The sequence below is a fragment of the Cyanistes caeruleus genome, chromosome 17 (assembly GCF_971803275.1).
Source record: "Cyanistes caeruleus chromosome 17, bCyaCae1.hap1.1, whole genome shotgun sequence".
In the NCBI taxonomy this organism is placed as follows: Eukaryota; Metazoa; Chordata; class Aves; order Passeriformes; family Paridae; genus Cyanistes; species Cyanistes caeruleus.
In genome coordinates this window covers 11,096,762-11,124,216 of record NC_141717.1, presented here as the reverse complement: position 1 = coordinate 11,124,216, position 27,455 = coordinate 11,096,762, and the positions used below count along the sequence as shown (strand labels likewise).

Genomic DNA, 27,455 nt, shown 5'->3' with positions numbered 1-27,455 from the left:
GAGATCTCCCTGATCCTGTTTTCAGAAGAGACCAAACGCAGTTCTCCCCCTTCTCTTCATCTGCTCTATGCCCCAGTCCTGGACCATTTTGCTGGCCACCGTGGACTTGCTCCAGTTTGTGTCTTTCTGGTATGAGGGAGCCCAAAACCGGCCATGGCACTCCAGGCTGTCCAAGGAGGGCTGAACAGAGGGAGATAATCAGTTCCTTCAGCCTGCTGGCCACAGGCCTGGGGGTACAGCCCAGCCTGCAGTTGTTCTTGAACTGCAGATTATTGACACTGTGGAACTGTGAAAGCCTCTGGGCAGCTGCAGCTGCTCCAAGGGGTGTCCTGTGCCTGTGCCTGGCTTTGGGCACCAGGTGGGATGGGCTGAGCATCCACATTGTGCAGTGTTCCTCTGTCTCCCAGTGCCTGCTCTGCCTCAGGGCTTCTGGGCCAAGTGGTGACAGGCCTGGAAGTGGGGCTAGCTGAAGGAAATGTGGCTCTTCCCTCAGCTCTGGGAAAGGTTAGGTGGAGGTGATAGCAAGAAGTGGACATGAGTTGTATTTCCACCAAGGCCTGCCTCTTGGACAAGCATGGTACAAGCGAGGCTTGGCAGGGTCGCTTCAATGAAATGATGCTTCTGAGGGATGGGTGAGGAAAAGAGCCCAAACCAGGGGAGGGATTGGGCCCTGTGCTTGAGCCACATTGTTTGTCCCCTTTTTTACCTCTTGTGTCAGCAGTCTGTGGCAGACAGCTTTCCAGATAAAGATCCCTGCAGAAACTCTCTCTGGAAGCCGCTGTTAACATGTGGAAGATGATGTGACCCATTGGCACGTAGATGTACAGAGCCTGTAAAATGAATTGATGCTCTGCCCATAAAGCTGTATTCTGTTCATTGGGTGTAATAATTAATGAACCTGTAAAGGGACTTCATAAAACAGTAAAATGGAAATACTTCACAGAAGATGATAAATTTTTATTTCTTTCTGTTTCATGTATCTGTTAGTTATGTGGACCTGTGACTTAATGCATGTTATGGAATTAGACATGGACTTTAGTGTTAACCTGCCATTCATAATATCTTCTCATGTCCAATTTATATGATCATTATGGTAAAATCAATGCATGTCTTAATTGTAATAATAACTAATCATCAGCCAGCGATTATAATGAAGTAATTAAATATTCTAAATTGTTAATAACTTTGGATGCTGCTATAATTAATTTGTTGCTGCCTTAACAGGAAAAGAAATTAACAGAAACAGATGGGTAATGTTTTTGTTAAGGCTTCATTACTGACTCTTTCTTAGGTACATGCCTGACACACCACATATTTGATTATAGCAATTGTAACCTCGGGGCTGTAAATTTTAAGTACCTCCAAAAAGGAATTTTTTCTTTTACCTGGTTGCACTGCTTTTATTCTCAGTAGTCAGTAAATCATAGTAATGGTTCCTGGTGGTTCCAGTATTGTACATTAGCAAGGACTTGCAGCATTCCTAGGAACAAGGAGTATGGATGGGAGCTTTGTACTTACACATAGCAGAGATCCTTGCAATTTATTCAGTGGTAAAGTAGTGTGTTTATTCCCTCACTATACAGATGTTTATTGAAGTCAGTCTGGTTTAAATTTTGTGCTCTTCATCCTTACAAAGCAGGAGGAGCTGTTGTTAGAACAATTGCTAGAAAGATGTTGTCTTTTCAGGAAATGAATCATAAGAAAATCTCAGAAGTACATAAGAAGACCCCATGCACCTCCACTTCTTACCCCCCCCCATTTTAGGAATCTTAAAATAGTACCCTGATAGTACCCAAAGCTACAGCTAAAGGGAGATGGAGTTACTACCAACTCTGTTTACTAAACTCTAAAGGTATGTGAGTAGGAAAGGTTTAAAATATTTGAATCTTGCTGCTAGGGCAGCCTCATTCCGAGAAAATGTTGCGTGTCTTTTGTTGAATTATGCCAGAACAGCTCCATATCTTTTAAAGCTGTCCTCAACAACACAGGGCTGGCTTTGTTTTGCTAGAGAGATAGCAAAAGAAGGAAAAGTTGCATAGCTCAAACACTGAAGGCTTTCTGAGGCTGCCTGCACCATGAAATTGTTCTGATTGAACTCTTGACAAATTATAACCTGCAGGTACAGTGAGGATTTTCCATTTTTGCCTAACACGTATACGTTTTGTCTCTTCCATTTTTCCTTCCCTGCAATGCATTCAGCACAGCAAGGGCTGGAAAGAAATCTGATTGTGAAACTGATAAATTGTTTTACATAGTTTCCCTATTTTGGCCATTGCCATGGTCTGGTTCTGAAAGTGCTTGGAATTCTCTTTCTCTCGTTTTGTTTTAACAAGCTTCTTCTCAGTTGCCTATTGCCAGTGCTATATTACCCACAGTGCACATCAGGTTTTTTTCTATCTCCTGTTCTATGTCGACTCCAAGAGGCCTCAGTGTAAAAGCAGATGAGATGATTTATTTTTATCACTCACTTTTTCTCGTGAGAAAGAGAACCCTTTGGCCCTGCCTTCTCCACTGGCTTCCTCTTAGCACAGGCATTTGCTTCTTGGCAAATGAGGTCCATAAAAAGCTACTGAATTAAACCAGCAAAGTGTTTCATTATATTTATTCTGCAATCACTGTGATAGATCCTTTTCTGGTCTAAATAGCTGCAGTCTCATTGGTTTGAGTGCAGTTTGCCTTCTTGGCATCAGAAGAGAATTGGCTCAACCTGGCCAGGTGGCCAGGAATCATCAGAGATGCCAGACAGCAGAGGATCAGCTCCTGTGATTCCAGATCTGATTGCAGTTGTTTGCAATTCCATGTACACTCATGGAAGACACTTTATGTGTTAAAACTTGCTGCAAGCCTTTGATATCTTTGACCTTTTAAAAAAAGTCTTCAAAATTTTGATATTCCCTAAGCAGACAGCTGGTATTTTTTGATTGAATAGATAGAGATTTCATGTCTAAACGCATTTCTTGGTTTCACTTTGCTGGATTAGTTCACTGCTCCCTGTATGTTCTCTGCTGCTCACAATCTTGTGATTTCTTTTTGAGTGATAATATCAGAAGGTTGAAAAGAATTAAAGATGCAGAAATGCCACTGGAAAACCTTAGTGGTGTCCTGCTAATGCCTCCTTTGGATCTAAACCTGGATATTTGGGTACATGCTGTCCCACCTGCAACTACACTTCCAAGCCAAAAAACTGCCCTTGATGCCTTCTGATTGGAACAAATGCTTGACTCCCAAGAGCCATGAGCAACCAGATATAGATTCCTCTGGGGGGAGGTGGGGAAGGTTTAAGAAAACTGCAAAGCCTGTCAAAACCTTTGGCTTTGGAGAGGGTAAAAAAGGGCCCTCCAAGTGCTGATGCTGAGCCCAGGACACGCTGGATCAGTGCAGCTCTCTTGGTTACAGTCTCATGGAACAACAGCTTAAATACCAGAACTGGTGCCCTATTTTCTTCATCCATCACCTGAATAAGTCATTTGGAAAGAGGGCAAATGATATGTGGTCAACAAAATAAAGAAATCCCTCTGAGCAGTTCTCATTTACAGCACAATCATAAAAATCCTGGCAAAAAATCAAACCATTTCCATATCAGTTGAGCACACAGCATTGCGAGCACGGTCGGTGTCAACAGTGCAGGGGCAGGAGACAGAGGCTGCTGTGTTCTTGGTGCTGCAGCTCAGACAGAAGATGAAATCATGGTAGTTCAACATTTGAGACTTAACTACTGATTTTCTGGCTTTCTGTTCGTGCTAGAGTGAAACCTGCTTGTGCTTGAAAAAAAGAATATTTGGTTGTCAGGAATGAGTTTGCATGAGCTTGGCCATAATTATTTTTAAAAAACCCCTTCAAACACCAGAAATACACCTACTTTTGCAGAGCTGTAGTTACAGTCTCTGCTTGGTGGTGGGATGGTTGCAGCACTGTGTTTGTAAGGGTTGTTTTTTGCTGTAATGGCCAGAGAATGATTTTGGATGTCTTATAAACAAGTGTGTGGTACAGGGAAAAACAACAGACCATATTTTTGGCCTTGGCTGTATTGTTTATGCCTTTAGCAAGCACCACTTACTCAACTTATTCAGTATTTAAAGCTTGTGTTCTCTACATAGTACAGGCCCAGGAACACATGGCTTGAACTGAATATGCCAGCATCAACACTTTATTGGGGGGATGGAAAATAGGTCTGGTTTTTTGCAGTTTCAGATTTTGGCTTGGTTCAGGAACAGATACTTCAAATTTTTGAAGTATTTTGGTATATTGGTCCTTGTAATATTTTTGTGTTTATTTCAGACACTGGAGATAAAGGGAATAAAAATTTCCAAACCCATTCTACACTTAATCTGAAGTGAATCAGAAGCCAGATTTCCTGCAGGGATCTTAAGCATTTGGTACTTTAGGAGGTGATAATTTCCAGAAGGTTGGTTTTCTTTGGTGCCATTCTGAAAGGCCCAGCTCTTGGCTGCCTTGTAGGCTGAGAAACTTTGAGGCTGCCTGCTGATCCATATCATTGGAGATCTGAGGATGTTTAATGAATCTCAAATTGAGCATCCAAAAGCAGAAATACTTCAATTTGTTAATCTCTATGAGAGATCTTGGCCTAACCATATCAATTAAGAGCAGTAATTCCCTAGCAGAAAAGGAACATGGTGGTGTCTTTTCACTGACAGTTCTGATATTATTGGTTGTTTACATTTATATCAAAGACAAACTCTGGTTTCACTTTGGAGTTGTAAATCAACATCACGATAACTTCGGGTACCTTGTATGTCTCTATGTTCATGTGTACTTCTGAATAATTTTTGATGACATGTCCTTCAAAAGTCTCTTTAAAAATCCAAGTCCTGGTCTAATAAGATTGAGACTTCACTGAAATAAGATTCAGATTTCACCCCAACATATATGGGGTACTAGAATATTTACACTGATACTCTCCTACACAGCAGAGTATTAGGGTAAATCTGCTGTTGCTGCTAATAGACTTTGGGTTCATTACACTGGCAGCTGAAAGTTTTGGTCTGTGAGTTTTAAGAGGGTTTTTTTTTGATAAAACTAAAAGGTGATGTAGAAATAAAATGTGGAACATTTTGGAGAAGGGTGCAGTGCTATACATAATTTATTGGGCACTGTTTGTACAGTCAATTGTTAAGTTATAAATAAAATAGAGGATTAAAACAAAGATGAAAGGGTGAAACTGCGGGTAGTTATTTCCTCTGTATTTCTATTAAAAAAAGGAAAAGTTTCCAAGTTTGCTCAAACAGCACATTTTGGTTTGGTTATTGATATTCACCATGTTGTTCCTATTTTTGGATGTATCACATTGAAGACTTTCTGCCTCACAGAGTACCTTTTCCTCAGTAAATGTTCTGCAGGCTGCAGAACTGCTCTCAGAGCTCAGTGAGGAGCCCGGGCACAGCCAAGGTGAAACCAGAGGGAGGCAAACGAGCTTCTATCCCACTGAATTCCCAGCCCCAGAGCTGCTGAGGAACAGCTGGACTTTCCCCAGGGACACAAAGTCCAGTTTGGCACCCAGCAGTGTGGCAGTTTCCCCATCCCCCTGGAGCTCAGCTCGCAGCTCCAGCTGGAGCACTGGCACAGGGACCAGCCCCAGAGATCTGGCTGTACCAGGCAGATGGTTTCTGCCAGCAGAGAAACCCCTTGAAGTGGAGAAATGCTGAACCTATGCAAGATCACAAAAATGAGCTTAGGGCACTTAAGAATAAGGTACATGGACTTTTCAAAATAATTTGTTGTAGGTCTTTGCATTGGTGCTCAGAATGAGGTGAGGAAGAAGTTTCTCCTGGATGCCTCTCTGTATCCATGGTGGAGGTGTTTCCTGAATGTGAGTAGGAATAGCATGGACTGGCCTTGATGAAAAGAGCTGGAGTAAATTATATGATTTTGTTATATATAGGCCATGGGCTGAGCATCCCTTGCAGGTGCTGTGGGAGGTGCCTGGTTTGAAATCTCCCAGTTCTCCTACAAGCGGTGCTGACGCAGAGCTGTGATCCTGAGCAAAAACATTCAGACTGATGGAGAGGAAAGACATGAGCAATTCGAACTTGGGAGTGAAACATTTCCTAGAACTGAGCCTGAATAAAGTCTGGAACAGTTGAACAGGAAATAAGCTAATAATGGGATTTTACAATATGCATTTCCCATATAAGGCATTGAAATGTAGCATGGGTTTCATGGATTTGGTGACTGATCTTCTGCCTGTTTTGATGAAGATTTTAGGTTTCTTCCCTGTTTGTGTAGTTGTGTGTGTGAGGTCCTTTCTGCACTCCAGACTGAAGTGTTTCATCTCACCACTGTCATCAGTTGTCCCTGGATGGACCATTCTAGGCCAGACCAGGGAAGAGAGCAGTTAACAATCCCCTCTTACTGCCTTTTGTTTTTGTTGGGGAGCTATTTCCTTTAGCCCTTGAGGCTGATGCATAGGAAGGGGAAGAGAGGTGGGGAGCGCCCGTTTCGATGTGGTTCATGCTTCTGAAAATAAGTTTCCCCAAAATCTGATGTGGGGAAAGGAAGCCCTGGCTCCACAGAGCCTGCTGTCTCCCTCAATAAACAAAGGACTGGGTTTGGGCACGTTGCCCGAAGTGTTGGTGCAGGGTGTGTTCCCATCCCCACTGCTCTGCCTGGCCTTTTAAGGAGATGTGACAGGGAGCTGGAGACATGGCAAGGTGTGTAATTCAGCCGTGATTAATGAGCACGAGGCTCTTCTGCAGCTTCCCTCTTTCTGTAGCATCGCTTGAATTCCCTTCTCACGACTAACTCGCTGGGATTTTCAGAGTTTGGCCTCTTCTGCACTGTGAGTGCAATCTCCTGCCAGCTCTTATGCTACATTAATTTAGAGCCAACTACCTTTCCAAATGTGCTCTGTACTGTGGAACAGGTTTTGCTTGTAAACGCAAGGCCAGATGTTCAGAAGAGGAGAGCTCCCGTTTGGGCATCTGGCAGTCACTGCTGGGCCACAAACCCATCACAGCTGAAAATCTGAAATCTCTGCTTAGACAACACAGTACTCAGGCTGGCCCTTTGTGCACTGCTGTAAGAGGTGCCTTTCTCCACATAATTCAGGAGTTCTTTCAAAACAGCACACACCAAGTCATGGTCTCAGATTTAAACCACAGCTTGTGCCTAACAAGTTATTTTGATTTCTTGCCGAGCAGGGGTTCACTTTCCAGTTACAGCTAATGTTTTCCTTTCCTTTTTCGGCAAAATCTGTTAACAAAGGATAAATAAACAATAGATAAGATGAAAGATAAGAAATAGGTCTGATTTATTAATAACAGTTTCTTTTTTTTTTCCAGTGACATATTTGATGCCATGTTCCCTGTCACACACATCGCAGGAGAAACAGTCATACAACAGGGTAATTCTTCCTGTCATTTTTCCTCCTCTGTCTTTGTTAGGGTCCTATAATTCACATCTCTCCATTTGAAATTTCACCTTCTCTGCCTGATGGGAAGAATAACTATATTCCAAAGGCCTCCAAGTGTGCAGCCATATGATAAGTTCATGGATGCAGATCTCTTGCTGCACATGCAGAGAACCCCACTCTGGTAGATCTCCAGGGTTTCAAAGTGCTACAGTTAAATGTAGATAAACAGCACTTCAAATGAAAATGTTCATTCCTTAACTGAAGATAGTCAGGAAGTAAACCCCAGCTCAGGATGCATAAGGGTGGCACAGGCAAGCTGAGAGTAATTAGAGATGGAAAATATTTTTATGGTTGTTGGGAATATTCAACACCTCATTGTGCTGTATCAGAGCTATCACACTTGGCAACTTACCTGCATGCCTGCAGTTGTGGAGGACTTCACTGCCCTCAGGCTATATTAAAACCTCTTGAGTGTTTACCTGAATCTCAAAAGAGATAAATTAATGCAATTGAAAGGTATTAATAGCAAGAAATCATAGCGATACTTTGATTTATGAAGGCAAATAAGCAAGGATGTTTCAGAAAATTAATCTCCCTGTAAGTAATCTGGTGTACAAACCTGTGCAAATATGTACAGGATTAAATACAGGGGCAGGAAGTTATTGAATAGCTTGGCAGACCTTCAGGAAACAATCACCTTTTGTATTTTGTTTCCAGGTGATGAGGGAGACAACTTCTATGTGATTGACCAAGGCGAGGTGGATGTAAGTATGCTCTTGCAATATAATATTTATTTTGAAGCTCCAGAATAAAACTGTGTGCTTTGGCAGAGAGCTTGAGCCAGCCATGTGCTGTGGGTCTGATCTTTCTTCTTGTACTAGATTTCACAGGATTGGTTTCATTACTTTGCTTTTGTTGTGTTAGGTTATTTGTTCATAATTTTAAATTTGGCATGAGTTACATCCTAGCTTATTTGTCCATTCCAAGCAGGAAAATGGTATCAAAACCAAGCAAATGACATTATCTTCAGAGCCCTAACCACACCTGGAGGTGTGCAGTCTTTGGCAGAGTAGGCCACCATGCTGGAATGCACCTGAGGGTTCAGATCAACCATAAAGAAAATATTTTCTTTAATCAGTTAGCTTAGCTCATGTGTTGTTTGTTTTTGTTTTGTTTTGTTTTTTTTCCAGAAATTGAGATACAGCCTCAGGCAGTGAGTTTCATCTTAGAAACCTTAATTTGCTTTTAAAATTAGGTCCAAATATAAGAACAATGCAGCATATTAATAAAGCAAAGATTATTATAAGTGTAAAGTGATCTGTTAGACCACAAAATGTTTACAGGAGTATGCAGTGGTTTAATCAGCAAGTCTTTGAAAAGAAACTTCTTTCTGAACCTGCCTTCCAAATCATAAACTGTTCACCTCCTGTCATTCCTCTCCTGTATGAAACTCATCCTTTTGCAGTTTTGCTGCGAGTTCCTACACACATCTTATGTATCCACAGTAGCTGGGTAGGACAGACTTGCTCATTAGCAACTCTGCTCTTCAGATGCCCACATGAGTTTGGTTTGGCATATTTAAAGAAGAAGGTGATTTATTTTAAATCCAGGCAGGAGGCACAGAGTTATTTTAGTGAAAGTTATTTTCTTTTAGCGGTCTGTTTGTGTCAGGAGACCATCTAATTGGTATTGTTGGGAATTGAGAAACCTCACATGCTGCCTCTGCCTCTGGAAGTTGCTCCTCAGGAAATCCGTCTGACTCACTGTTCCTATCAGACAACCCTCTCAATAGCAAACACTGCCACATCCACAGGGCCAGAAAATAAAAGGGCAATATTTATAGAACAGTGTTAAAATTTAGTTTTAAAATGATTGGCTTGGGACCGATAGGGAGCTAAATGAGTTCACTGGCTTTGAATCAGACCTGCAAACACGCAAACGCACATGTTGAAGTTATAGATTAATCCTCTTTAAAAAGAATTTGTCCTCTCTCAGCACCTTTAGGAAAGCTTTCTTCAGTGTTCAGCTCAGGGATAGTGAGGGACTGAATGACATCAGAAAACAGTTTGAAAAATCTTTGCAATTAATTGCAAAAGAGTTAATATTCTGTATGCACATATTGCTCTTAAAAAACAGTGACTAAATTGGGTTTCATTGAGTAGATTGCAACTTTGATTTCATATGCATTCTCACTCCCTAGTCCCCTAAAATCAACCTATAGCTGCTAGGACAGATTAAAATGGACATATCCATCACAATGCCACCCTGACACTTAACCAGAGACATGTACAGACATCACCTGTGGAACAAATACTTCTTAACAAGATTAAAAATGTAATGTGGACTGTGCTTGTCCAGAGACCAGTGCAGCTTCTGCCCACCTGTGTCTGGCCAAACTCCTGTGACCTGCTCTCACACTGCCCCACCTCAGCACCCCCTAAGGTGCCTCCTGGTTACCTTCCCACTGCTCTCCTCATTTGCTCAGCTTGGTTCTCCTTCTGAAGCTTTTCCCAGAACTTCATCCAGAGTGCCCCAGAATTGCAGTGCAAGGTGCTGTGCAAGGCACGGGGTGTTTGCTGGGGTGGGAGCTGGAGGTTCCCTGCATTAACTGGGCAGCTGCAGGGAGCTGGTCCCAGCTTTCCCTCAGACCAAAGTCTGTACCAGGGCACCAGTGCAGGGTGAGCAGTTCCTGTGTAAGGCAACAGCTTCCAGAGCCCCTGGGTGAGCACCATCACCCCGTCTGTGGTGCTCCCCAGAGGAGTTCTGCCGCTTTCTGTGCAGAGCTGCTGAAATCTGTGCTGTCTGAGGAAACCCCAGGCCGCTAGTAAGCGAGCTGCTGTTCATTTAAGCCTTGCCAGATACTTTTTTGGCTTGCTTCCATGCTTCTCCAAGAAAAAAAAGTGACTTGGAGTGGAGACAATTGACCCCGAGACTTAGAGCCTCGAGCCATTTTCTGCCTGGTTCAGCTGGTGTTGGCACGTGCACAGAGGCTTTAACCCCTGGCCAGGGTCTCTGCAGCCATTCCCTGATCTGCTTGGGAGCAGCAGGAATACCAGGAGTGGTGGATTCAAGGAGCAATTTACTCTGGGATCATCATGACTGATAAGCACTCAGATTTTCCACACACAGATGTAAAGGAGGTCGCAAGTGTCACCATAAAATCCCTACCCGTTGAAGAAAGTCATGACAAAAAAGAAAAAAAAAACCAATAAAATCTATCAACCAAGCAACCAAAACCAAACAGAAACCACCAACAAAGTGAGAATAACAAAATCAGTGTGTGGTGTTTTGAGTTTAAAAAGCTGCAGCATGTAAAAGTAATTTTTGTTCGAGTTTTGGCACAGGCACCCCAAAGACTAAGTAAGAACTTTCTAAAATTTTCCCTTACAAAATAATCTGAGTCAAATTATAAGTACCATGAAATATTTTTTTAATATAATAGCACTTCATTCTCAACTCCTACATTTTCTTAGAGTATAAACAAGCCCTGTTAGCACAGAATAAAATATCTCAAATAAAATGAGAATCAATCTCACAAAATAAAATGTGGGCCAAGGGAAGGGCACAAATTTTCATATGCAAAAGAAGGATTTTAGAATGAGGAAGAGGTAGGCCTTGGAAAACATGGGGTTTTCCTCTCTTTTACTGCATCCTACAAACCAGGTACACTTTGACCAAAGCTGGCATTATTGAATTATCGGTCACACTCTTCCTCTTAGCACATCAGGGTTGAGGTGGATTTTATCTCATGACTGTCCCTGCAGAGGGATACAGTGCACATGAGGTAGATGATGGCACAAACATTGAAGGCTTAGAGGTCACTTGTCTACTGAAAGATTTTCTGCTTAGACAAATGGGAGCATGTGGTAAAAAGGAGCTGGCAGAACTTAAATTATAGTTTCCAGTAAAGATGTTGAAAGTACCTGCTAAAATATGACTTGCAAAAATCTCTAATCCATATTTCTAAGTATAAAGTGACTTCCTGTTTGTTTTTTTTCATCTCATAACCTCACATTTTTTTACTTTAAAAAGCACCTTTGACTGCCCTTTTTGAACAGATGTATTTTTTTTTTAGACCCAGCAACTTCCTATTCTATTTAATGTCACAGCAACTTTCTCTACAGGCATTCTCAGGTTTTCTTCTTGTAAGACAACAGCAGTCAAGATGTAGTATGGTGAAAATCAAAATGAAAACTTTTCAGGTTTTTTTTCTTAAATCTCTGTATTTACTGTATACATTTCTATGTGAAGCTATACATGAATATTGTGGATAATAGATAAAATTATCTCTTGATTGTAGTTCAAATCTTCCTGAAGCCCTTATTTGTATATAAAAACTGTCTAATTTGTATATACAAAGATGAAAATTACACTGTGTTTTATGTGAGAATACTGCTGGATTTAAAAACTGGTTATATTTAATGGTTAGATTCCATAGATTGGTTCTAGTTTAAATTTTTCCATCATCAATGATTTTTCCAATATTGGAAGGCTGCCTTTTGAAATTTGAATCAGAACATTTTAAAGTTTGGAGTTTTTAAATTTGACTTTTGAGGATTCTTAAGACAGTTTCAAAGTTCATATGTTTAAACTCAAATGTACAAATTAAACACTGTCTTTGAGAAAACTACCCACATAAAAATACCCTTCATGTCTAAGGCTTGTTCATTTTTCCAAGAAAAAATAAAACTCATCTTCATTTTTGGATAACAAATATTAAGGCTTGACAAGACATAAAGCACAAATTATTGCAGATACAAGGGAGGGGATTTAAGACATAAGAATTGCCATGCCTGGAACAAATTGGATTGTCCACACAGATCACAAAGTGACAGCACAAAAAAAAAATAAAAAAAATAAAATAAAAAAAAAATACTGGAAGTTAACTTAAAATCAGCAATACAAAATTAAAAGAAAGATAAATTCACTCCAGTGAAGCTCAGAGATAAATGTTCATATCCTGCCTTCAAGGTAAAATGCTCTTGGCAAGGTTCCTTTCTGCATTTTCAGAAAAAGAACATGAAGATGAGGGAGGCCCAGATTCATTCCTGTGGCACTGAATGTGTGTGACTCTGCAACTTCTCCCACAGTTCGTGCCCATGGATATCACAGCCCATTTGCCTCCTCAGAAGATAATGAAATGAGCCAAATTGTGTGATACTCTAGCCCTCAGAAATTGCAGTATTCATATTAGATGATGGAAAACAATAGAAATCTGAAGTACTTTTGCTCTGTGGAAAGTAGACGGTCCTGATGGCTTGGTCATGTTTGGGCATCTGCACTTCTACTTTTCAGCTGCATGAAAGAAGGTTCCAGTTATTATGGATCTGTGACTGGCAGGTCAAGTGACAATTAGGAATATTTCATTTATGTACTCACCACTTTGGTGAGAGTTCACAAATACCTAAAACTGGCTCAGCCCAAACCTCAGCCCAGCATTTTTTAGGATAAATAGGGAGATCATCTGAGCTGCTGCCATATAAAATCCACTTTCATAAGCTGTTCTGAGCCTAAAATAGCTTTGCTTCCCACACCTTACAAACAGAACTTCTTTCCTTTCCACTTCTTTTTAAAAAATCTATTTTAAAGGGATTTATAGTGGAGCTGAACTCTGTTAAAGGGCAGGATGGCTTTGTAGTGTGCCATCAATGTACTTTAACTTCATCACGAACACAGAAGTTGAGTATTGACTTAGGCCTTTGCAGAGAATGAAATCCAATGGTTTTGCTTCTAGAAAACAACTTATTCTCAAACTGTTTTCATTTTCAGAGACTGATACTCAAAATGACATTTTATTGGGGGAGTGAGTGCTGGGCCCAAAGACTGTCAGATCAGTGATTTGGTTTCACCTCAGAGCACTTTAAACCTGACACCCTTAGGGTGGAGGAATGACCATTTGCATAAACTGTTTAAGGCGAGATGTCAAACGTGTTTTGAAAAGTCTTGTCAAGTGAGACAGCAAAATTAAAGGAGTCTTGGAGCACTTCAGTAGCAGCCTCTCTAAATAATGACTGTGCAACATTAAATGTCCATCCTTCCCCTGCTCAGTCTTGAGTTTCACCAGCATAATTCCCCTCTCTGGGCTGCAGTCACATCCTGCACACTGCTTTAACAAGAAATGTCACCATGTTGCTAAAAAAATGTGTTGGAATAAGTTTATTTTCCTGCTTATAATTAAGACACTTCTGCAGAAGCAAAATATGTGGTGTTCAACAGAAGAACATGTACTCTACACATACTCATGTATTTTTGGTGTGCTGAAAAAGAGTCAAGGGTACCATGTCAGATCACATTCAGGATGTGATCCAAAACCCATTGGAATTTAGATTTTCCCCACCATCCCTGAGACTTTTTACTGAGGACACATGGATTACTGCAATGTAGCAAACCCTGTGAACCCATCCAGTGAAATTCCTGCAGAAGGAGGGTATCCCTACGATTAAATATGCATCTGGGCAATTTTGTAATGAACTAATAGAGTTTAGAAATGTTCAAACATTCTCACTATGTTACAAGCCTTTCAGAATCCTCATTTTATTCATCCATTTCTCCTGCTTGTCTCACAAAAAAAAAAAAATAAAAAAAGAATCCACAGAATTACTCGTTTGTTTCACCAGGAAACTGCTTGGGTTTGCCTGGCTTTTTTAAAACTTCTTTTTTTGCTTTCATTTTTTCATCATGAGGAGAATCAAAAGTAGATTCGATGTTCTGTGAGATTTTCTTTCTGTGGTGAGTGTGAAAGTTTGAAAGGGAAGGCTGTTGCTGTTCTCTTGTGTGATATTCTCCTGGGTGACATTCATCCTGTCATGGTGATGAAATGAAGCTTTAGCTTTTGTGGCTTCAGCTTTTTCTTGGCAGTCTGAAACCACCTGCCTGTTTGGGATTATTTTTACCCTTTATTTTTAAGCCCCTTGATCCTCAGATCTTCCAGGAGCACCAGGAGCCACCACATTGCCTGGAGTTCAGCTGCTCCTTTTCAGCTGATACCCAAGAGGTCTCTTGATCAGCAGAATTGCTTCCTGGCCTCATCCATCTCCTACTGAAACAGCATTTCACTGGCCTCAGTATGAGCTGGAGCAAATCTTAATTGAATATTGTGAAGATAAATTGGGATTGATTCCAGCTCTATTTTGTAATACGCCTTTTCATCATAAAATGAAGATGGAATTAAAATGAATACTGACAGGTTGTTGAGCTTTGACCCCAGTTCATTTATTTTGGTCACCATCTTTTCTCATGCCCAGCTTGAGCACAGCTCTAACTCATGCATTTTTAAAAAACTACTAGTTTATTACTCACTAATTGGTGTCAGGTTATGGTCTTTGCCTCTGCAATACTTTTCTGCTTTCGATGAGAATACCTGCCTCTTTTTTTCATATTATTTTTTTTCACAGAACTTCCAAGCAAATGAAAGCCATACTGCTTGATTTCTGCTGTTACTGGTCTGTAACAGGTTGGGGTACATTCTGCCCTGAGTAAGACCCACAGGCACAGTGAGAGAATTGATAGAGTTTATTGTGCAGTTTGTAGCAAGCTGCAGAATGCACAGTCCACAGCAGCCTTTGCATGCACTCTTATGGCTCGTGAGCAGCACTGTTCATGAATAAACAGTGAGGAAAAAGCTGCCCAGCAGAACACCTGCATGTCCCCTTTTCCAGGGAAGATGTCACATAGCACTCAAGTGCAGGAATTCTTCTCAAAGCAACATCCAGGAAAAATATGGCAATAGTGGTATCAATCCATGCCATGTTCCAAGAGAATATAGTGCCTAGATAGGATGTGGGTCAAACTCTGCTTCCTGAGTTCTCTAGAGCTGATGTTAAAGGGTCATTCTGCTTAAAGCTTCTCAAGTCCAAAGACCTTGGTCATCTTCACTGAGGGATAAGATCTATATAGTTACATTTAAATGGGTTTGGGAGGCACAAGGCTTAGGGGAGAAAAAAAAAGTTCCTTTTCAAAAGATATTTCCTTGTTTTGACTGTTTTTCATTTCATGGCCATGGCATATTTCAGTAATCCTCATTACACATATCAACAAACCTCCTTCCTTTCAAGTCTGACAGTGTTAATAAAAAGCCAAAGTTGTGACAGTTCTGCTCGTTGACTGCCTGAGCCTTGAACACAAGGGGGAAAACATGATGCCAGCTAACCATGGGAGCTGAAAACCCAGAGAGTAAATAAAGTCATTGTACTGAAGCAAGAGAACTTGAAATTCTGTCCACAGAGCAGGTTGCTCCCCTCTTTGGGGACCAACTGTCGGAAGTGTCACGCTCTTGTTTTCCTTCTGTGTCCCCAAACATTGACAATTAGAAAGGAAATTGCTGACAGCCTTTTAGGAAACTGGCAATGAGGAGGAGAACTCCAACTAAGTCCCCAAACTGCTTTTGCTTCTTTTGTCTTGTGCCATGGCAGGTTTATGTCAACGGGGAGTGGGTGACCAGCATTGGAGAAGGAGGCAGCTTCGGGGAGCTGGCGCTGATCTATGGAACCCCCCGGGCTGCCACCGTCAAGGCCAAGACAGACCTGAAGCTCTGGGGCATCGACAGGGACAGCTACAGACGCATCTTGATGGTGAGTTTATGGGGAAGGGTTTCCTTATGGAGTTGGTATTTTTTACTTTCTTTTGCAGTTCTGTGTTCAGAGTACTCTGGTGCTTCCACATGAAAGAGAGCGGACATGACAAAGTCACTGAACAACTGAATGAACGGGAAGAAAAGGGGACAGGATTCAGCAGAAAGGAGCTGAGTCAGAAATGCAATTGAGAAACATTATGCATAACTGTTCTGTGAATGAAAACCTCAGGAGGCCTCTGTTACCCACCAAAGCTATGCAAATCCTCTCCTTATCGTGAGCCTGGAAATATCTCTCAGCAGCACCCCTTGCCTGTGAAGTCTTTGTCTGATCTTGTATTACATTCCTCAAGGCAGGTGATAGAAAGTAAATCCAGCTCCACTAAAACAATAAAAAGTCTTGCTTGGACTGTGCCCTCCATCTTTGTTAGCCAGCACCCAGCCACACATACCATGGGGTTGTAGCTGCTAATGATTCATTGCTCTGCTCCTTTCAAACTCCCTCATCCCTGCAGCAACGCTCTGCAGACCTTTGTGGCACCTGGGGCGTGTGCTAGCTTATGGATTTGCTGTTGGTTCTTCAGTGGTGAGTTTATAATGGAAACTTTGACAGATAATTAACTTCAGCAAAGTCATAACTTTTTTATGAGTTTGTTTCCAATGTCCATGTGCATATCTTCCTTCTCCATAAAATATTCCTTTCTTTTTGATAATTAACAGACATTACACTGTGTAAAGCTTATTTCTCAATAGGACTTGTCTCTAAAAGCTGCATTGTTCCATTCTGATCTGAAGGAAATGACACTGTGATCTCAGACTAACAATTTTGAGATCATCTGTATTTCCAATGGGTGTTATAAAAAACAGAAAAACCAGCAAAGGAACTGAGTAGATTTTGACCTTAAATGATTAATTCTTAGGCAGCAGTGCAAAAATGATCTTTGTTTACCCTGTGATGACTGCTGGGTGTCTGTATGAGCACTGCTGGTGTTCACTCCCTATTTCATGGGCTGAGTTCAGTGTCACATAAGCAAACATCACGCTGACATTTAGGAGAGTACAGCTGATGGAAATTTATTCTATCCCAAAATATTCAGCCTGATGGCTCCAAGACAAAATAGAGGAATGATTAAGAAAAGTGTTTTGTCTTCTGTCTTGTGGGTAAGCAGGATGAATAATTTTGACAGGTTTGCAGTGCAGGCAAGCAGGGAGAGGTACTTCCAAAACACAGAGCAGGAGAATTTCTTAAAGGATGTAAGAGGCACACCCAGCTTATTTGTCCCATGCCCTACAAGGATGCAGTGGAGTGGTGTCTGGGATAACTGGTGTAATGAACCTGCCAGCTACAAGGAAGAATCCAAAATTCCAAAGCAAAGAAATGTAGGAGGGAAATAAATATCAGGACAAGGTACATACTCCTTGGCTTTTTAAGGAAAACTTTCTGCAGCTGCCTGTAAGCTTGTGGTAGGGAATTGAGGGGACAGGTTCACAGGCTTTGCTGCCTGGAGGTGATTTCAGTGTTGGTGTTGATGGAGCTAAAGGTACCTAAAAAGAGCCAGCCCTGTGAGCTGTCAAGTTTGGTCATGTGTCCATTATCATCTGATAGCACACTTCAGAAGATGAATATTTGATGCAGAGACAGGACTTTGCTAGAAGGATATAAGTCCCAAGTGGAAAAGACTATGTTTTTAATGCCAGTTTTGGTTGTACTTCTGTTTGATTTTAGTGTAGTGCTAAGGGCTTTTCAAATTAATTTACATGTTCTTTGGACCAGTGCCTGTGTACCTTACCTAGCAAGCTCAGTTTCTGCAGTTGATGAGAGCTTTTGATTAACATGGATATATTTCTCTCCCTCCCTTGCTTCTTGTGCTTTTTTCCAAGCTGAGGCCACTAAAAATTGGTGGTCTGTTGCACTGTTAGATACCCAGACAGCATTATTGTAGTATTCCCAGTACTCAGATAGAAAATAATTCATGGTAGATTATTTGCTGCAGGTATAAAAAATGTCTGGTTTTAAATGCAGTCCATGGTGAATGCAAATCACCCGTCCACACTGAATGAATCCTGTCATCTTCTCATTTATTTGTAGGGGTGCAGGGTGGAAAATTTCATTGCTGTAGGTGAAATGAGACACCTGTCTTTGTGCAGTCGTGTGAGGGCAGGTTACAGTGGCTCTCTGCTCATTTCCTCAAGCCTAAGAATTAATTACACCATGTTTCAGTGGCTGCATTTCATACTTGAAGCTGACTCCACCATTATGGGGCTGTTTTTGCTGTGCTCAGTTTAAGTGTAGTAGTATCTGCCTCTCAACTCCCAGAAATATGGTTTCCTGCCTTTTAGTTTCTGACTGTGTATTTTGAACATAGAAATGCTCCTGCCTTTAAATAAAGAATAGTAATGTTTAGGGTACCTTTTGAAATGTATAATTTAAGATGGTTTCAAAACTTGGGAGCAAGCAGGTTTCTCTTTTCTTATTTTCTGGTTGCAAATCCTTTTGTCCAAGGAATAAATGACCTTCTTATCCCAAAGATTTTTTGCTATAGTCAGATAAAGCCCATCTATAACCCCAGATAGTTATTTCTCTTGTCTGCATTCCTTCCCTGCCATGACCAGCCCTGTGTTTTCTCAGTCAAGTGTTGAAATTTTATTTGAGTTGTAAATATTTATTTGCAAATCATGCCTTTCAGATCCACACTTGCCAAAAAAAATTTATCCTGTCATGAGACACTTGACTCTCCACCTTATTTCTCCTTGCAGGAGCTATTTTGGTCCTTTGTTTTGCATTTAATAATTCCTTGGTTTTATTTCTGCTTAGTGCCATTTTCCCCACTTATGTGTCTCATTGATCCTGACTGGTTTATGGGATGAATAAAATGTATCTCAGGCGGTTTGGAGTTTGGGGTTTCCTTTTTATGGATGGACAAAGCCTGATGCAGAAAGTTCCTGCTGACTTTTAGTTACAGTTGTCATCCATTTATTATTTAGCCTGTCCCAGAGGAAGTTTTTTGAAACAGATATATTTCTGTATATTTCATTGTCTCAGCTTAGGTACCCTGATGGCTTGAAGGTCACATACAAGTTTGTTTTAGCAGCTGTGATGATTGTAAATGTTGGGATAGGTCTTTTTGTCAGAATGTGCAGTGAAACTGCTTATCTTTCACTGCAGTCCTTGAGACAGTATTACACCATGAAATTCATTGTATTACATGGGGTACAGAAAACCACTTCAGCATGTTCCCTCTGTGGTATATCTGTCCATCTGTGTGTTTCATTTACTCCATAGAATCACCGCTGCTGAGTTACATACTTTTCACTCTGTTGCAAATTCTTTTATGTGTATGTTCTGCGTGTGTGTGCACATGGGCACAGACACACACACTTGTGTACATATTCAGCATTTATTTACTTACATTCTTCTGGGAGAGAGCAAAGGATATTTTTCTGCCATAGGTTCTCATGGAATTCAGTTGCTGCCCTCTTTTTTGCAATTTGCATTCGAGAGCATCACGGAATGGGGAACATCCCAGGGTAGTACAATATTTGTATTCTAAATATAGCAAATACCACAAATACCAGAGAAGCAAATGTCTGTATCCCAACATCAGATTGATCCCCTAGACAATTCAGTTCCCAGACTGAGAAAATTTGAAGTATTAATTTCTTGCAATTTCTTCTTTTGGAGGACTCGATCCAGGATAATTTAACTACCCTCTAGTTTCCATGGCCCAAGGTACCTGGCCCTGAGAGTGGAGTTGTGTGGGATTCAATACATTTGTCCTATGTGGCAAACTGCTCACAGAAAGTGAGTTATAACATTGGTTTGTAAGTTGTGACAAATCAAGGATAGTCAGTTCCTAATGTTACACTTCATTTTATTTACGCTATTTTGGGTTTCTCCTACTGTCTTTTCACAGCTTTGAACCCGAGAACAAATTCTTTAACAAGTAGGGTTTTTTTAAGCTGAGATAAAATAAAGTCAGGAGGATTTTGGGTTGCCATAAAATGCAGATTGTGTGGTGGTCTAAGCACAAAGCAGCTCCAAAGGCTGCAATCCACCTGACATCGGTGGCAGAGAGCACCAGGACTGTGTGGGCTGCAGAGTGTCCATGGCCAGAATGATCAGGGGCTCGTTCTTTCATCCTCCAGCATGAACACCCAAAGCATCATTCAGGAACAGCTTAATCAGGGATTAAATGGGGCTGTGCTGTCCTGAAGTCCATTCTGGCACCTCCTGCCAGGATAACTCTTTCTTTGAAACTTGAGTCATGCTTTGCCTCTCAGTAGACATTTGTTTGGCTTCTTACTGAAGGTGGGGATTTCTAGGAAGGACTCAAACAGCTCCACCTGAAAAAATGAATTGGAAACAAGACACAAAGTGTGCTGGAGGGACAGAGATTGGACTGGAGGAATGAGAAGAAAAAATGGAAGAAAACAGGGAAAGGGCAGTTGGAAATGAGATGGAACAGATGCTGAATAGGAACAGAACAGGACCTGTTACAATCTCTGGGGCATTCGTTTTCCCCAGTCTGTGTATTGCTTAAGCTAAGCCTAGGGCTTGCAACATGAAATGGTCCTAAAAATGGCTTTGAGGCCTTTTCTGTGTGGATTTGACGAATGAGAGTGTTCTTGTTTCTCCTTGGGACTGTCTTAGGGAGGAGCACTGCAGCTTAGAATATTAACGAGGCTTTGTAGTTAATGGGAGCCACTGCCTTTAAGGAGATGAGCTTGTGCCTGACAGCTCAGAACCAGGGAGAAAGTGAACAAAGGAGAGGGGGGAGAGGGAGAAGCAGCGACTATTGAAATAAGATATTAATAGGTTAGAAAAAAGCAGAATTAATAAAGACTTTTTAAAACATGCCATCAAGAACCCTGCCAGTGCAGAATTATTCATGTACATTTACTATTGTTTTTATCTGGCTTAAGCTGTAAGATTTCTACCGCTTCCCTTGGGAAACTTTTCTGCGAGAGAATAATTCCTTCATTGGAAAATTTTTTTGATATTGATCTTAAATTAGATTTTCTTAATTTTCTCCTATTACTTTGAGTTATGTCAAGTTATGCTGTACTGAATTGCCCTCTCTTTCTGTCATATATCTGTAGATAATTATCACTGTTATATACATAAAACCCCTGCCACAGTGCATGCTAGCTATGAGGATGACATACCTATGATCCCAGTGCTGAGCTAACAAACACAGGCTGGATTTGTTTTGCTCCTTCCTTATCAGCTCTCCCTGAGTGTTTTAGCATTTCTTCAAGCTCTGTTGGATTTGGGAGCACATTTCTGGAGAAGAGGTACCGAGACAGAATGTAGCACACCAGGCGCCGTCACATCTGAGCCACGGAGATGGAGCCTCTAAACTTCATTCCTGGATGATATCTTTGCCTGTGCAGACCAAAATAGCCTTGGCTGTGTTCTTGTTGCAGTCTGAGGCAGGTCTCACCTCCTGTTTGTGAATCTCTTTTGGCTTTACAACTTGCAGGTCTTCTGTAAGTCAAACATCTCTGCTTTGGATTTTTTTTTATTAGTTGTATTTTCCAAATGGATGCCCATTCTATTATTTCCTAGTCCTATTACTAAAGTTTCTAGATCCTTTCTTGTTATTTTCCTGCTCTGGTGAACTTTCAGCATCTCACAGTCTGTAAATGTAGGTACTGTCTTAATTGCTGCTGCTTCTAGAAGATCCATGAAAATATTGGATGAGGACAGAGTCAGCACCTGTGCCAGGGAATGCACAGGTTGGCACTTCTGCAGAAGGGACCTGAAGGGTAGGAGAGGAGATTGTGTTGCTGTTCATAGCCCTGGCCTCAACAATTTGGGTAAAGCAACTAAATAAAACAAGTGTAAAAAGGACACCAGAAGCCAGAGGTGGCATTATGCCTGGAAGGGGATGAGAGAGGAATATCAGGCTGGGCAAAGAAAGTGGGAACTAGATGATCTCCAAGGTCCCTTCCAACCCAAGCCACTCTATGATCCTGTGATTCTATGTTCTCTCTCTGTTTTATGGGAGAGAAGATGGTTAACACCAATGGAAATAAACACATGGTTGGTTGGCTGTAATTGCACTGCTGGCTTGTTTTTAGCTTGCACTACAGTACTGATCTCTCAAAATCCTTCCCCTCACTCTCCTCATGAGACCTGGAGCAGGAAAACACACTCCAGTAAAAACAGAGTGCATAAGGGTGAGCCAGGCTTCTCCTACCTGGAACTGAATTTGGGGTCTGGTTGTGCCAACCTGGATCCAGCCTCAGATGCTCTGAAAAAGCAGAGGAAGCTCCTGTGCCTTGCTTGGGCACCCTGAGGTGAAGCTCTGCTCTTCAGCCACCCCAGAGGCTGCTGTTCGTCTCCTCTAGGAGAGAGGGAGGGAGGGAGGGATGGATGGAGCCATCCTCCAGGATGAGTCAGGAGCTGGGCCACCTTGGGTTTCAGTGCATGCGCTGGGAAACAGCAGCCCTAAGCCCCAGTTACCAGATCTTCCCTGTTCCCACGCTCTCCCTTACCCCTGGGGGATCATTCTGAGGGAGGGGATATTTAAATCAGCGTAGTTATGCGTTCAGAGGGGTTCTAGATACTATTACAATACAAAAAATAGTAACAGCACATTTAATTATTTCCACTTCAGTTTTGCTTTTGCACTTGTCTTTGCCGTGGATTCCATACTGCTACCCTGGCTTAGTTTAGCCAAGATATAACACATCTGTGTTCCTGTAGGAAGTGGTGGGCTCTTCCTCTCTGGGCCAGGTGGGATGGCTGCAATTCCCACCTTCCTGGGTCCTGTCTGCATCTCTAAATACTCAAAGCCATGGTCAGGCATCACTTATGGCTACTGATTACTGCTTCTTAAAATTCATCTGTGTCCGCAAGTCATTTAAAAAGCATTTTCCACATCTGTCCCTGGGTGTCCCAGCCCATCAAACTAAACCACCAATCTGGTTTTCCACAGCTGTCAATTTTGCTGCTCTCGTTTCCACTGGATTGCAGGGAGGAAAGCAACAACTGCGCAGTGTCCAGTTTTCCATTCTTTGTCTCCCAGCGAGCTGTCAGAAGCTGGCGTGGTTTGCAGAGCCTCCTGTGTTTGAAGTTCTCTACTTTTTTCTTTCTGGCACTTCAAATGCTGCCGGGGCCCCCCGAGGTTGAGGAGGGAGTTTGTCAGACGGAGGGGTCAGACGAGGGTTAGCGATGCTATCGCTGAGCAGAACTGTCAGCACCAGCCCGGAGTTACGGCCGGGCTGCGCAGGGGGAGCCTCGGGAGCTGCTGCAGATCCAGCACCTCTGATCCAGAGCTACCTGGGAAGAGTGGCAGCTCCTGCTGGTGCTGTGGCTGCTTGGGAGCAGGGGTGACCCCAGGACAGGGGCACGAACAGGAGCTGTCCCCAGAGCACCTGGCAGCCCCAGCTGGAGCTGTGGTTCCAAAGCCTGTTGATGCTGCTGGAAGGATTCATGGTGCTCTGGGGGTTGTACAGCCCCACCTGCACAGCAAGTGTAGGAGGAGGGATGATATTTAATTCCTAGTTGTATCTCTGCCCTTGAATACACCAGCCATTCCCATTTTCATACCCAAAACACTTCTGAATGCTTTCACACCAGAGGGAAAAGTGTTTGTTCTCCTTTTCCCTTCTCTATCACCACTTTTCCTGACTCACAGATGGTCACTTGGAGAAGGAGGAATAGAGAAGTGGCTTTTTCTATGGCAGACATTGACATTTGCTTCCATCATCTCTGCCCAGTCTATGAATAAATGGTCTCTCTGTTTTCCTTTTCTTGAGAAGATCCATGTATCATCCTTGTGTTGAGCCTTAGGTAGATTTGAGTAGGAGGCACAAGGCAGCCTTTGACATCCCCAGGAAATCTGCCTGGGCAGGAGTGATTTGGGGTGTCACCAGTGTGGAGCAAACTGCACGGGAACAAGGCAGGCCCTGGAGTTCCTCTTTGGTACCTGGGGACTATTGTGTGTCACTGCAGAAGGAATTAAGGATGCATTTGTTATATTTGTATTGGTAAAATCTCATCATAATTATTCCTACATGAATCACCTTCAAAGACACGTACTGGGAAGGCAACTTGTGGTCTCTGTCTTGCTGATCAAACACTGGAAAAGGAGAAGGTGTCTTAGAAATTTATCACACAACAAAATCTTAGTAGAGTGGGAATGACTGTGCTGGTGGCTGCACATACATTGATGGATTGTCTGCCCCAATGCTTAAATCTTGTTAAAATAATAACATTAATGGATTGATCAGCATAACAATAGATACAACACTGTACAGAATATTAACCAGGTTTACAGATAAACATTTGCCATTAAAGAGTTTTTAACCTAAAAGGATGGGACCTATGATTGAAGACATTTTAAGTTTTATCCTACTTTGTAATTGCAAAGAGCCTCGTTGGCAACAAGATTTGTATTGAATTAGCTAAACAGTTAATTGAGGAAGTTCAGGCTTTAAAATGAATGTCTGTAAGTGGATAGAATTCATCTGCAGTGTCCAGTAACACCAGTGAAGTCAGTGAAATTACAGCAGGATTGAATTTGAGTTCTCCTGTCTTTGCTTATCAGCAATACAACTTGCCCAGACATTTTATAGGGAAACGTTTGCCTGAGGCTGTTTACACTGGCTATGCTTAAGATTTGGAAGGGGAGAAAAAAAAAAATGAGCAGCTGTAGGAAGAAATCACAAAAATACTTTGTGTAATGTTCTGCCTCCTTTTTCTCTCTCCTGTAATAACAGGGCAGCACTCTGAGGAAGCGGAAGATGTACGAAGAATTCCTGAGCAAGGTCTCCATTTTGGGTCAGTTGCCCTTTGGAACTTGGCTGTTGGTTCCTCTGTTATTCACATTGCAGGATGAATTTTGGTCTTTGATGGCACAGTGAAAGCAGTGGTGCTCAGACAGAAGGTCTCACATTGTGTTGTTTCTGAAGGAATGAAAGTGTAAAGGGCCCTTTTTGTTTTTCCCATTCTTTCCTGAGCTCTGCCCATGTGTTTGGAGCACGCATTAAAGGTGGAGCAGGCACACACTGGCACTTTCAGTAGCTGCTGCTGAGTAAAGATTATGTGGATAGAGCACAAAGCACTGCAGAGATATGAATTTGTCATAAAGTCCAGTTACATCCTCGCAGGGAACAGGTGAGAAGCCTTTTCCTGCAAGAATACAGTGTTTGTGTGCACCAAACAAATCAAACTGTGCTGATCTTTTTTCTTCTGTGCATTTTACAGCCCCTGTCTCACATTCTTAAAACATCTGTTTAGCTTCTTGTCCTGGGATTTTGTTTCCCTTTGATTAATGTGATAGCCACAAAATTTGGACATGTTCTTGATGGCCTTCAGTAGGAAAAACAACAAACCCATAATGCCTGACCAATCAATCACCATTAGGAGAACAAAAGCCTCTAATAAGGAGGACAGTGTTAGACAGAACAATGAGTTGTTGATCCTGTAGGAGAAACATCATGTTTTTGCTGGGGCTGCTTGGAAAAAAACAGTTCAGCATTTATTTGCTATATAATTAGAGTATTTATAATTCTACTTATAACTTTTCTGGGTTTTTTTTTTTGTTTGTTTGTTTGTTTTGTTGTTTGTTTTTTTTTTTATGATATTCACCTGCAATTCAGCTGAGGTACCTGAAATATCAGTGTCTTAGTCAGAGTATACTTGAACTTCTGAGAGGTGCTATCCATGAGTTTTTCAATTATATTTTTATGCTTAAAGTGAGGCCAAGTATGTTGCTCACTTATTAATGAAGTTGTCATCATTTAAAATCCTTCTTTTATGCTTAATTTAAATCTTCCTAAATTAAGAGCACAAATTATACCAAATTACAATGAGTATTTAAAGAAAAAAAAAAAAGAATCTGTGCACCTGCACTAATGAGGAGCAATTACAACAATGAGACATCTCAAAACAATTTCAGAGTAGAAAGGTTATTCAGAGATGTGCTTCCTTAAACATGCGGTTTGCAATGTAATTAGAGCCTCATTTGTAGTGTGGCTTTTGAATCTCAGTTAAAAAAAAAAAAAAAAAAGAGGAAGGACTTTAAGATTTGAACCTTTTTTAAGTACAGAAAAGGAGTGAACAAAATAACACATCATTGCAGGAACATGGAAATTTAGGGGAAATGTGTAAGGATCTCTTTGACATGTCTAAAAAGTAGATGACACCTGCAAAGCAGAAAGATATTTTAGAAGTCTCTAAATGACACTGAAAAGTCAACTTCACTTCATTCCTTAATGTGGTCAGAACTCAGTGATTTCCTGGTGGAAAAACCTCTACCTGCTTATATTTCTTTTTTCCAAGGCATGTCTAGTGTCTGTAATTAGCCATATAATTGCAAGAGTCACATTTTTTTTAAAATCTAGGGATTTTTTTAGATTATCAGCAGTTGCTTGTAGTGTATCAACTGATATGAAAGAAGTGATTGTGTAAAATTTTTCTTCTGGAGTTTAATTAAATATAAAGTCATGAATTGATATGTGCAATTTAGACATTGCAAAAAAATTGCATGTGGTCTAATTTATCTGATACTTCAACTCTGCAACTAAAACTTGTAGAATATTCTATATAATGCTCTGTTTGCAAGAATTATGAACCAATGTATTTGTAGTGGTACAGTTCCCTTAGACAAAAGAGAGACACTTCGTGACTAGAGCTAGAATTAGCTTTGAATTTTTCATAAAGCCAAGTGAAGAAGTTTCAAGAGACTCTTTTCACTGTTAATTACTGAGTTCTTTAAAAAAAAAAGAAGAAAATAAAAAGTCTCCTCTAGTCTGGATGAAAGAATTTTATGCTAATTTTTAATCAAACAGAGCAGTTTTTGAATGTTGCATGGACAATATGGACTTGGTCTTTGACATTAGTTCTGCAGCAAAAGTCACAAACACACCAGGAGAGTGCTTTAGGTGGGGAAAATGTTAGAAACGATTTCCCAAACAGCAACAAGAAAGTGGCATAAAAGGATTAAGCTGTGTCTGTCAACCCAAAACTTACCTTTGGTGCTTTGAGCACTTTGGTCTGGCTTTGTTACCAGACTCAGTGTGTCCTTCTGAGCTCAGCCAAAAGGCATTTTAACTTCAAGGAACTTCCTTTCACCCTCATGCAATCCTTCTAAGCAATATTTCAAACAAAATGGGGAAACCAGAGTCTGGTGGAATGGCACACATCTAATCCTGGTGTCAGAAGCTGTATCTTGACTTACATTAGTTCAATAATTCATAGTAAGTGGGAATCAGCAGAGCTCTGGGACATGAATTTCAGCCCAGCTTTTTGAGGCAGTGAAGGTTAAATCATTGTATTATCTGTTGCTTTTAATAACTTTTAAACCTGTAATTTTTCAGTCAAATCTGATCAAAGTACAAAAGTTCAAGTACAATTCACTGTCTTGAATTCTCATGCAAATGGGTGCTGGGGAGAGTCACAGGTGGCACCTCCTCTCCGAGGGCAGGACAGGTGGAACCCATCCCTTAGCAAAGGCAGGGGAGGGCACTGGACACTGAGCAGCCCTGGATGTGCCCTGTGCAGGC

General features: G+C 41.3%; 1 protein-coding gene across 2 annotated transcripts in view; it reads left to right on the top strand.

The window, feature by feature from the left end:
* The window catches only part of PRKAR1B (protein kinase cAMP-dependent type I regulatory subunit beta), a 91,699-nt gene that overhangs the window by 43,948 nt on the left and 20,296 nt on the right, over positions 1–27,455 (top strand). For both annotated transcript variants that reach the window (XM_086853839.1, XM_086853838.1), the window contains exons 5-8: positions 7,299–7,360; positions 8,087–8,133; positions 15,781–15,939; positions 24,669–24,729. In XM_086853839.1, coding sequence (XP_086709965.1) covers positions 7,299–7,360; positions 8,087–8,133; positions 15,781–15,939; positions 24,669–24,729 — 329 coding nt within the window. The remainder of the gene's footprint in view (positions 1–7,298; positions 7,361–8,086; positions 8,134–15,780; positions 15,940–24,668; positions 24,730–27,455) is intronic.